Source organism: Sinocyclocheilus rhinocerous, unplaced genomic scaffold (assembly GCF_001515625.1).
Source record: "Sinocyclocheilus rhinocerous isolate Xijiao unplaced genomic scaffold, SAMN03320098_v1.1 scaffold148, whole genome shotgun sequence".
NCBI classification, from domain to species: Eukaryota; Metazoa; Chordata; class Actinopteri; order Cypriniformes; family Cyprinidae; genus Sinocyclocheilus; species Sinocyclocheilus rhinocerous.
In genome coordinates this window covers 3,642,823-3,655,699 of record NW_015653472.1, presented here as the reverse complement: position 1 = coordinate 3,655,699, position 12,877 = coordinate 3,642,823, and the positions used below count along the sequence as shown (strand labels likewise).

General features: G+C 37.3%; 1 protein-coding gene across 3 annotated transcripts in view; it reads left to right on the top strand.

Moving 5' to 3' along the window:
- The window catches only part of LOC107716219 (zinc finger protein 385A-like), an 81,107-nt gene that overhangs the window by 53,067 nt on the left and 15,163 nt on the right, over positions 1-12,877 (top strand). For all 3 annotated transcript variants that reach the window (XM_016522594.1, XM_016522595.1, XM_016522596.1), the window contains 2 exons: positions 3,169-3,279; positions 9,801-9,972. In XM_016522594.1, the coding sequence (XP_016378080.1) occupies positions 3,169-3,279; positions 9,801-9,972 (283 nt within the window). The remainder of the gene's footprint in view (positions 1-3,168; positions 3,280-9,800; positions 9,973-12,877) is intronic.

The window sequence follows — 12,877 nt, the reverse complement described above, 5'->3', positions numbered from 1 at the left end:
CAAATTACATTATGACACTGTTGTATGGGCATATTTCCTTTAAAAGGATAGTTCACCCACAATTATTTACTCGTTTCAAACTGGTATGACTTTATTTGTTTGGCAGAATACAAAAGAAGATATTTTGAAGAATGTTTCATACAATGGACTTTCATTGTATAAAAAACACTACTTTACGGTATGTTCCACAGACAAAATAAAATCATAAAGGGTTGGAAGCACATGAGGGTGAGTAAATGATGGCAGAATTTTAATTCTGCATAAACTATTCCTTTACGGGGTCATTAAAAGGTCTGTGTTTTTACAGTGAGAAGAATCTGGCTATTTTTGAACAGTTAACAGTCTGTGGGATGTGGTTTTCCAGAGGGAGCATCGGGAGGTCATATGACAGACACTGCTTTCCAAATGGATAAATGTAACATGCACTGTTAATTGCTCACTTTGATAATTAGCATAGATTCAGTGTCTGCCAATACCATAAAAACAGCTTGTTAGAGCGGCATTGATAAAACAAGCAGTATTTCACATACTGGCCTTTAAAGGGATAGGCTTTATTTCTTATGTGGAACATAAAATAATATATATTTCATATAACATATTTTTTGTTTTCCATACAATGTAAGTCAGTGGAGTCCAATGTTGTTTTAGACTCCACTGACTTACATTGAAAGTGATTTACATTTTCGGGTGAGCTATGCCTTTAAGGCGTCTTTCAGCTGTGGTTTGGTGGTTTCTTTAGATTCTTGTAGCACCATCATAAACTGTATCATACCATCATTTGCGTTGAAGGAAATTTCTTGGGATAGTCATGAGCCAAGATGTCTCTAGTCTGAGAAAGTCGGAGGAATAAATCACCACCAGCAGAAGACCACTTCAATGCAGTGCTATTTTTACTTCAAGATGTGAAGCATGATGGACCAACACCCAGGATTTTGGTCGATTGATGCATGTTAACTTCTGTATGCTATTAAATCTTGATTAGAAGGGCGTTCTGAGTTAAAATACAGCCTGCAGACTTTTAAAAAAAGACAGCTTTTAAAAGTAATCTTTTTCTTATGAGAGGCCTTCACAGAGCTTTGATTTTTTTTCCCCGTGCAGCCTGTCGGAGCACCTCCCTGGTCCGTTTCATCGCTGAGGCTGTTAGTACTGACAGTTGTATCTATTGATGTGTTCTAGCTGGAGGTGTTCTGATTACCCAGCTAACTGCCAGCTTCACTTAATCCTCTGGAGATTCCTGAAGGCAAAGCCATAGAACAACATCATTGAGGCTAATCCAGTGCCTGTCTGACTGATGTAGTGTGGACTTTGCACATGGACAACGGCATCAGGGCGCTCGATGGTTACTGCAGCGCAGAACAGAAACAAGTTTTCGGGCCCAAGCCAAAAGAGATAAGAGGAAAAAATCTGAGGAAGTCCGGTGTGTGCAGCACAAATGGTGTTTGCTGTCAGCCCGAACCATGTCTCGGCTCTCTTTCTGTTTGCTTCTACTGGGGTTGGGGGTTGCCTGGATACAATCCGTTTGCAGATTTAACAAATGTTTTTGTTTGACTAAGAGGTTATTCATTTCAGCCTCTCCCCGTCTTTTCCAGCCAAGAGAAGATATTCCATACTGGCCCGTCTTAGACTATTGTTCTTAGAAGTTGGAATAAAATCACAACCATTATAGATTTTTTTGAAAGGTTAAACATTTTCTTTCTGTAACTATCTGTAATTCAAATCATTTATCACAGTTATTTCCACTTCATTAGTCCAAAAAAAAAAAATATATATATAGTCAAGTTTGTCAGAAAGACAGTGTTGATGAATTTGTTGTAAATGCATGGAGATTAGCTGAATCATATTGTATAAAATGTTAGGTCAAAATGTTCAAATGAAATTAAACTATATCAAGCGAATAATAATGGTAAGAATCATATGACAATAGAGCAGTGAATGCAGACCACAAAACCAAAAGATTTTTGGACTGCGATCATCAGGCTTTGTGCATTAATCTGGTCGTAAACGGAGGCTTAGCCATTGGCGCTATGGGATGTGGTACTCAGGATAGCCAGTTAAATTTATTTTAAAATCTGACCTCTTACATAGTGGACACTGATTTAATAGAAACACTTTATAAAGGATAACGTGTGTGTGTGTGTGTGTGTTTGTATTATGTACATATACAATATAATATGTACAGTATGTGGCATGAATAATTGTTTAAATAATGTTTAAGTAATAATATTATTAGAATTAGTAATTATTTAAAGGGGTCCTATTGTGCTTTTTCACTTTTTCAACTTTAGTTAGGAACTATTCTAGCCGTTCATGCCAGACTGGGGAGAGATGTGTTGTAATAATGTAAAATATGTGAAAAATAATGTGTTTTTCGAACAACCTAGTATGAGAGCCTGTTCTAGTACACCCCCAAAACAAAATCAAGACTTTGTAAAAGAGCATACTTGGACCCTTTAAAAAAAACACATGAATAAAGGTGTATCTGTTTAATAGACCTGAGCTAACATTTATTAACTACTATTAAAATACTGTAACAAATGCATTGCTCATTGTTACTTAATGTTATTTATGCATTAAATAATGTCAGCTAAAGGGACCTTATTTTATAGTGTTACCCATATATTTTCTAATAATGACGTTTTATTTAATTATATTTTAATTATCATTATATTTATAATTATATTTAGTTAGATTTAATCCATATACTGTAGATATAAATATATATATATATATATAAAATAAAAATTAGAAATTATCATAATATCATTTCACGATCTTAGGCCTATATCCTGTAGATTCTATTCAGGAATGTTTTGTTATGCAGTCTACATGCTTGTTTAGAAGTATGACCTCCTTAAAGGTAAGTGAGTAATTAGGTTATCTTTGATTATTAGCTAAAGCATTGATATTTTGTAACTGAATACAGGGATGGACAACATTTGTGCAGGAGATTCGCTGCTCATACTGACTTGATCTCACAGGTGTCCTGACTCTTTAAAACCATATGGCCGTCCTTTGCCATGTTCTACTGCCACTGTACTGCCACCTAGACCTTTCCATCAACATGATTAACGACCTCGTCTGTCTAATGGGAGTCAGACCAGAGTTTAGTTTCACATGTCCTTTCTCTTTTCCCTTTCATTCTTTCTCTTTCTCCTGTTCTGTATTCAGATGGATCCTGTTCAGAAGGCAGTGATCAACCACACCTTTGGAGTCCCACTGGTGAAGACCAAACGGCCAATCATTTCCTGTAATGTCTGCCAGATCCGATTCAACTCTGAGGTAAGGTATCTGATATTGGACTGTTTGACTTCATGCATGTTTGGTGTCTTGCTCAAATGGCTTGTTTTATTGAAGACATGAAATCATATATAGTGTTCTTCGAGTGAGTTTATATGTAATATGAGAGTTATGTTTATACTGCTGAGATATTTTGCACACTCTGCTTTCTAGCCCGGAAATAGCCAATGGCAAATCCTCTTTCAAGTACCGTGTCCGCAAAGCATGTCAAGAGTGCAAGCTTACAGCATGAAGTGTTTTTTTCCTTTCTTTCGACGTTTAAAATGAGTTTTAAGAAAATCTCTCTCAACATAGTCTTAATTAAGATGTTTCCACAAGCAAGAACTTCCTACGAAAACAAAGTTCAACTTTTCCATTTCAGACTTGCCACAGTCATTTATTGCAAGATCCGTATCGTGCATTTTGACATTCCAATATTCTTTGCGCATCAATGAAAGCAATTATGTTAGTTGTTTATGCACCAAATTGCTGCTACGCTTGTTGGGGGAGAAACTTTAGCCTGAAATATTCTGGGCTGAATTCGGTTGCAGCTGTGGCAGACATTGTGACATGTGTGAGATTAGTAACAGAGCAGGACCTGGGAGTGCCCCACTAGCCTGCTCTATTTTTACGGATGAGAACTATAATCATGGGCAGAAAGTGGCTTTCTTGGTGTGAGCCTGTAATCTCAGCCCTCCAGTCGAGCAGATGTATGGCCTTCTTCAAACCACAGCCACAAACAATGAAAGACAGGGAGAACATGGAGAAACCAAGCCTGCCTGTGGAGACCTTAGCTGTTAGCCCAGCTCGCTTTTAATGATTTACGGGGAGAGAATTTGAGACAACTCAGCAATTCTGTGAAACAATTGGACTTAAGAGTTGTAGTTAGTTCAAGGGAGGTGATATTTCATGGAGGAGAAGATTAGATTGAAATTTTGTACTATCAGCTATAAATTCCACATCCCAAAGTACCATCCAAACATGTCTTTAGTTTACAACCCAGTTCATGACCCTCAAGTCAAACGAGCTTGACATACACAAGCGTGCTTGTAAATAATGATGCATGTTGTTCAATAAACCTTAAGTGCTTGACTGCTGATTGGACATCTCTGACACCTTCAGCTGTCCTGGTTTATAAAAGATATTCATATACTTTCAACACCCGTTTTTACAATGTCTCTGCTTGCCATCATTGCATTTAACTATACACAAATTTAAGCACGCACCTCTTTCCATGAAAAGGGTAGGATATGGGGGCTGCTTTTTCTTTCTCTTTGTTTGTTTGTTTAATTGAAAATGTTGTCATCATTTACTCATTAGAATCTCATGTCGCTTCAAACCTGTATTACTTTCGTTCTTTTGAGGAAAATGCAAGATGTTTTGAAGAATGTTGGTAACCCAACTGTTTTGGTTACCACTGACTTACATTGTATGAACAAAAAAACTAAACAAAAACAAAAGACATTTCTCAAATTATCTTCTGTTATGTTCCACAGAAGAAAGTAAGTCATGCAGATTTAAAACAACTTGAGGGTGGGTAAATGATGACAGAATTTACATTTTGGGTGAACTATTCCTTTAATGTCTATTTAAAACCCATTATTCTCATGGCATTATTTATGCAATTGTAACTGCATTCACGCCACTTCTGAGCTGCAATAAACAGTCTATAAATATATCTAAATACCAATTCATCATGGCTGATGTTGTTCCATGTAATAAATTCTCTGTTGAACCAAAATATTTCTTTCTAAATCTACTTTTTGTAATGTATGTTTGTTTATTTATTTAACACAATAAGGGCTTTAAATAATCTTTTGGGGGTAATTCTGAGGTTAAGATTTGATGTGAAATTTCATTAAATTCGATTAAATTTATTTAATACACGAGTTTCACAATTTGAGTTGAATTACTGAAATAAATGAACTTTTCCACGACATTCTAATTTATTGAGATGCACCTGTATATGTAACAACATAAAAATGCATGTCATTTGTGCCTTGAATGTTTTTCTTTAAAAAAAAAAAAAGTTTATTGTATCTGTGAAAAGTGCCACATACACACAATCATCATCCCACATACAAACTCACACATTCATTGTCCTAACAATTTAAAGTCTTGTTTATTTTTAAAGTTGTCAGGCATCAATTCACGTCGTCAAATCAGCAGCGTGCAAAAGACATAGAGATCAAAGAAAATTACTGCGAGTTCTGATGTTGTACTAGAAATTGTGCTGCTTCTTTCATGCATTGCTGCACTGGAAGTGATTCAGCTACGTTAAGAGATTAAATTATACAATGCCATATTTCATTAAATGGTTACACAGAACAATGGGTCTAATTGTCTTCCTCTGCTATATGCTAAATAAAGCAATGCTTTTGTTCCTTGAAAATATCTATTCCCTCGCCTCCTTCCCATTATCATTTCACGCTCCATTATGGATTCATAGATTCCTAACCCCCAGTGCCGATATCTGAGGACATTTGTGGTGGAAAAAGCAGACTATTGGCTGCCAGCGAGTGTTATCTGATGCATTCATCAAACTAGGGGCTCAGCGTTGTATGCTGTGCTGCCAGTGTCCCTCTGTCCCTTTCACTCTAGCGCAAGATGGAGGTATAACCTTGCCACGCTGCAGAAGTGATGTCACCATATTGTGTCACTGTGGCTGCAGGACAGGGTTGACTCCACGTCCCTCCCCTGCCCGCCGCTGTCGTACAATTTCTGTCATTCACTGACTGGTTTTCCATCACTAGGGCAAATTAACCTTCCATGTGCGTGTTGAGCTTTGGGAATAGCCACAGCTGTCAATCCTCATTATGCAGCCCTTTCCTATTTTGTTGTTGTAATTGTATTTTTTTTGGCGTATTTGATGTTACTTACCGTTCACATGTGGTTTGGTGAGACTGGGACAATCTGCATCCTAATTTGTCCTTGGAAAAGTTCTTTCTGTTCTCCCTGTTTTCCATCGGTGTGCTTAAAGTATTTTTCTTGTGCTCTCAAAACCAACTCATCTGTCTTATGTAAAACCCTGTGCCATCTGGGCGAGAACTTTCCTCATTTCCTTATTTTATAGATAGCGCTGCTTTCATAAGAGCACTTCATTCTCATTGACACATCATTGATTTGGCTTGGTACTTGATTTGTATTCATATCTAATGGCTGAGGTATTCTTTACACATAACGTATCCCCTCTCTTGTAAGACACTTCATTAAGAAAGCATTCACTGAGAATTTCAATGAATCCTGTATGTGGGTTCAAAGAGTTAAAACGTGAAAATTGGGTTTGGATTGCTAAAAGTGGTCTGCTTATCTTATTGAATTAGAGTTAAGAACTGGCTAAAACAGCTTAGCTACAAACTGGTTGTTAAAACAAGTATGTATGGATGATAGTGTCATTTTATCAGACAGGCTATCGCAAACTTTTTAAAATATCGGAACTGAATAACACTCAGTTCAATGAACTGTTCATGCACATTCATTCTTCCGCCACTGTGAAGGATCACTGTACTAAAATACTCTGGCAGAGAACTGTACTACTATTCAGTGGTGACGCAACGACACTAGTGAATATACTTGTGAAATAGCATGAGTGTAGTCTGACTGCTGAATGAAAGACTCCTACGAACTTTTGCTTTGTAGTGAATTAAAAATATGCAGTGCAACCAGTGTAGTCTGACTCGTGAAATAACTTTTTTGAGCCCGTTCTTTTTAGCGAATCAAAAACAGGAAACACAACCAATATAGTCTGACTCCCGAACAAACAACTATTATGAGCATGCTCTTTTTAACTTGCAGAATCAAAAAAATGCAGCTCACAACTAACTGTGAGAAATCAGTATAATTTCTGTTTGGTGTATAAAGATGCAGATAATGAGTTTTTGTTTAGTATTTTTGTTTAATATACATTTAAAGCTAATTATTTGATTGCATTTATAACAACTGTATAAATGCATTTTTCAATATATATATATATTTTTTATTACTTTTTAAAATTAATTTAGCTCTTATGACTGTGACGATTTGTTAATCTAATGAATAACTGATTTGTTAAATCAAATGAAAAATTGTGTGTTTGATTGGTCCAGACGCTACATATTATTAACAAATATTTAGTCCTTACAAGTACTTACAATCATTAGTGGAACCGAAATTATTCAGAGGAATTAGAACCAGAACCGAAAGAGTTAAATTCTTTACGATTCTCATTCCTAGTCACAGACTGTTAAAAAAATATTTGGAATCTCCAGTATTGACATTTCTGGCACGGTGGGCCGCATTTGAATTTGTGACGGGCCGCGGGTTGAGAACCACTGCTGTAACTCATGGTTGTGATTACCACCCTAGACTGTTTGAGTCTGTTGCTTGCACATGGCAATGGCATGAACTGTGTTTCTCATTTGTTCTTGGATGTTGATGTGGATTTTTTTCTGCATTTTTCTTCACTCTTCTGCAACACTCTTAAAAATAAAGGTGCTTCACGATGCCATAGAAGAACCTTTTTGTCTAAATGGTTCTATAAAGAACCTTTAACATCTGAAGAACCTTTCTGTTTCACAAAAGGTTCTTTGTGGCGAAATAAGGTTCTTCAGATTACAAAAAGGTAAGAAAGAGGTGGTTCTTTAAAGAACCTTTGACTGAATGGTTCTTTGTGGAACCAAAAATGGTTCTTCTATGGCATCGCTTGAAGAACCTTTTGAAGCACCTTTATTTTTAAGAGTGAAGTCTGATCAGTTTTACATTCCTAAACTCATATATGTTGTTTTACATTCATTTTTGTCTGTGTGATCTCTGTCTCCACCTGTGCTTTAGCCCCATATCCACTGAGCTTGCTGTTGGTTTCTGCCAGAGCCACATCGCTATCTTCTCCTCTTTCCTCCTTAATCCCAGGGATCTGTGCTCTTTTAGTGCTTCCTTCCCACATCTTCCTCAGTTTCCTGTGTGCTTTAGACAGGCAGCTCCTTCAAACCCCTGAAGGCTTCGATTACAGACCACCAGCTATATAAGGCTCTGTCATCACCAATTACAGCCCACAACCTGCCACAACAGACAGGAAGGGCCAACCTAATGCCATTCCCTCACTGCAAGTGTACCCTAACTGTCTCTGAGGGCCTGTCCTAGCTGTCTTAATATCTTTTCTGTTCCCATGAGTCTCTGCGGGGGTTCCATGCCTCTTCTAATGTTGTGAGTGTCTGAGCCCTGGATGACACTCTGGTATGAGTCTCTTGGTCCTGCTCCCAGTGTCTGCAGCAACTGTTGTCAACTCATTCTCGGTTTCACACAACAGATAATCCAGCCACTTAATAATCATCATCGTTTGTCTTGATGGGATGCATTCTGAAGCCATCGCTGTTTTGGGAGCCCGCTGCTCTGGTGATCTGTTTGAAGCGTGCTGCTGGGAGGCACGTCAGATACGTGTTGTCCTGTAACAAGGATGCAGACTACAGGCGACAGCTCCTGTGTGAATGTGTCTGGAAATATCTCTTTGTGTGTTCCTGCTAGAGGTCAAGTCAGCATGATCGATGAGTGGACTAGATTGTGCCACATCAGAGAAGTGGGATTGTTTGTGCAGATTAGAGCTTTCACAGTGGTCAGCTGTTTCCATTGGTTTTGTGCTGTTTATGCACTGACCACTGATATGGCTAAATATATCCTTTCACTTAACAATGGACACATTTTCAGTTGTGTCTCTTCTTCTTGACAGTGTTGAATGAATGATGAATGAATGAATGAATGAATGAATGATGCATTTATATAGCGCTTTATTGTGTATTGTTGTACACCCAAAGTGCTTAACAATCATGTGGGGGGGGTCTCTCCTCAACCACCACCAGTGTGCAGCATCCACTTGTTAATAGTAAAATCATGAAAAAAGACCTCATATTCATTGTCATGTCTGATGTTATAAAAATGTTATGTAATTTATCATAATAATAATTATTATTATATATTATTAATTTTTTTTATTAAAATAATATAAAAATAACTTACTATTACAGTAACTTAAAGTTGTACATAATAATAAAACTGTACATTATGTAAAATGATCATAAATTTGTATTAAAATAATTTTGAAATAAATTATTAATAAAAAAGTATTATAAATAACAATAATTACATCTATAATAATATACATATATAATAATATAACTATAATAATATATGCATATATAATAATATAGCTATAATAATAACCACATTTATATTATGTCAACTATTTTATATACAAATTAAATAACATTTTATTTTATTTATTTATTTATTTTTGCTTTTGCACAAATAAAAGCAGGCACATTAACATAGTGTCACAGTCACAGGAAATAGATGCCATGTGGCATCAGTGTCCTGGGACAAGCATGTAGGTATAAGCCCATTTTAAGTCTCCTGGACATGACATCCAATACCAAATGTCAAATATGGCCTGTGTCTTGAGCTTTAAAAAATTTGTAACTCTGCCTGTTTGTGTGTAACCCCTTGTGGATTATGAAAGATGCGCTTATAGAATGTAGTCTGTGTGTTCATTTCAGAGTCAGGCAGAAGCCCACTACAAGGGGAACCGTCATGCTAGAAGAGTCAAAGGCATTGAGACCTCCAAGAGCCGCCCACAAGAGAGTGACAAACCTCCTCCCAGACCCGTCTCGTCACCCTCACCTACGGGACCCTTACCGGCCATCTCTGATACTGACCCCAGCAAAACAGGTAAGAGCTCAAGAATAATGTGATTGTAAAACATGTACATCTGGTCTTCTATACTCACTCACACAGAACATTTGAGAAGAAAATGTGTTTCCACAGAAGATACATTATTCTGCTTCTATTCTGCTTCAAAGGATATGACTGGAAAGCTAGGACACTTAATTCACCCTACGAGTCAAAACCGGGACATAAAGATGCCACAAATATTCAAATCTTCTCCAAGTGTGTGGTCCGTCCTCACTCTTTAAGGAGCAGCCAATTGAACATTTCCAACGCTGAAGTTCTGGGGTCTGTCACAGGGCAATTACAGCCCCAACCATACAGTAACAGAAAGAGACAAAAACAACATCTCTCAGTCCCAGCACAAGATTTAAAATAGCCAGTGTATGAAATATAAGATGATGCATTAATTGTTTATCTCGTTGAAACGTTTTGGGGAAGTCTGGATGAAGGTCTCAAACATGGACCTCTTCATTCAGAGCCTAATTTTACTAAAGTGGCATGACTTTGGCCGTCACCGCTTTATTAGGAAGGCCTAGCTGATGTGTTTACGGAGCTGTGTGCAGGGCTATTAGGTATTAGAAGCCCATTTGTCTCTGTATCAGAATAAATTTTGGGATTAGGAGGGCTAAATTGGAGCAGAGGATGAGCAGTGAGTGAGAGCTGGTGAGACAGAGCGTATATATAAAAAAAGTTCAGAGGTCTGAGGATTAGCCAAGAGGGCAGAAGGGAAACATCACAGCTGATCTTGCTTTAATGAGAAGTGATTAAACACTGGCAGATCATAATGATGGTGAAATGAAATGGGGGCACAGAGCTTATAATCTGCCAGAGGGTGGGTGACTCCCTCTTGTGCCTGTTATTTGCTGGTCTTCTTTCCCCGATCTCTTTACGCCTGTGCTCCCTGTTCTTTTCATGCGCCAGTTATCGCCAGCGTCAATCTGGATCAAACTCAGAAATAATAAGAAAAAAAAACATCTACCACAACTGGTTGATGTTTTATGAGAAGCTTTAAAACATGTGTTTGAATTGCACGAGCCGTTTTAGGTAGGTGTGGCTGACTCTTAACTTTTATAAAGAATATCTCTTTGGATTTGAGACTTTAGTCTTTGCAACTTTACAGATCTTCTTTATGCACCAAGAGCTTGTAACACTCCAAAGAGAAAGGAAAACTTGAAATCGCATCATATGACCCCTTTAAACCAAAATTAATCCATATCAAAAGAAATCATCAGAAGGACCATGGATTCGATGCCTCTTGCAAGTTTTTAGCTCTTATTTAAAGTTCCCTGTAAGTCGGCACCTTTAAAATGCTATCCCCTCCATAAGTCTGTGTGTGTGTGTGTGTGTGTATTTGTGGATATCTAGATGGATACCAGTCTAATTTACACTGTTGTTGATTTTGTTGTAAGGTTTACTGTCTTATGACATCAGGATGTGTTTTACTCAAAATGATCAGTTAGTTGATTGATACCCTAGTCAAAGTCTTATTGTCTGTGAGTGGCATTTTTAGGTATTTTATGAGCCTTGTTTGTCTCATAAGTGTGTGATGAATATTCATGTGAGGCTGTCAGTAATTCAAGACAACTAACACTGCATTTCTCATTGTACAATTCTCATTGTGAAAACACAAGATGAAGTACATAATATTGAAACCATTTGTATAATTATTTATACCAAATACACTACCTTTCAAAAGTTTGGGGTCAGTAAGATTTTAGTTTGAAAGTAGTCTCTTATGCTCACCAAGGCTGCATGTATTTGATCAAAAACTAAAGTAACCGAAATATTACTACAGTTTAAAAGAACGATTTTCTATTGTAATATATTTTTAAAAATTATTTTATTCCTGTCATGGCAAAGCTGTATTTTCAGCAGCCATTATTCCAGTCTTCAGTGTCACATGATCGTTCAGAAATTATTCTAATATGCTGAAACATTTCTTATTATTATATGTTGAAAACTGTGCTTCTTAATATTTTTGTGGAAACCATGATACATTTTCCAGAATTCTGATAACTAGAAAGTTCAAAAGAGCAGAATTTTTTTTAAATAGAAACCTTTACCATACAGGTAATTGTTAAAATAATGGCAGATATTTAGCCATGGAAACTTGCCATTTTAGTCAAGACATTTAAATGAGACAATAAATTAGTTAAACTCCAAAAAAGACACGTCGCAAACTGTTGTCTTCATTTTTTAAGTTTCACGAAAATAACACAGTATCATATACAGAACGATTGCCTTTTTTCCACCTCCCCCTTGTCCTGCTTATCGTCTCTGTCACTGAGGATGGAGGAGGACAGTATAGCCGTGTCTCTCACTGAGGGATTTGCCTGTCCAGAGAAAACTGTCTATAGTCCTCAGGCCTAGAAAGAATTCCAGCGGGAGAGAGCCAAAACAAACCGGCCATGATCTAAATGTGAAACCAGATACATATGAAAGAATGCCGTTTTCCATTCAAAGCTCACTCCCCTGACCCCAACCTAAGGCTAAGGCCTGCCGGTGGCTCGCTTGTTTGTATATCCCGACAATTGCTTTGTTTTGATGCCTTCCCATAATACTAGTTTCACAACAGAGACTTAATTGAGCCAACCCCTAGAGTACTGACAGCTGCAGTTCCATCTGGATATTGCAATCCCAGCGTGTGGAGAAGTACATGTGTGTGTCTGTGTGAGATTGTACAGTGTAAAGTCATTTTACAAAAGATTAGAGCTCACCGGGCGTGTTTCTCTTCATCTTTTTTTCTTTTTTGCTCCCACTGTAGTCAGAGTGAGTTTAAAAGCATGCGACTGGATATTGGGGATGCATCAGGGCTTTGTGCTTGGGCCTAATCACTTTATCTCACTTGTCTACACATCTTGCTGGCTCATCTGTGTGTGTGTGTGTGTGTGTGTGTGTGTGTGTG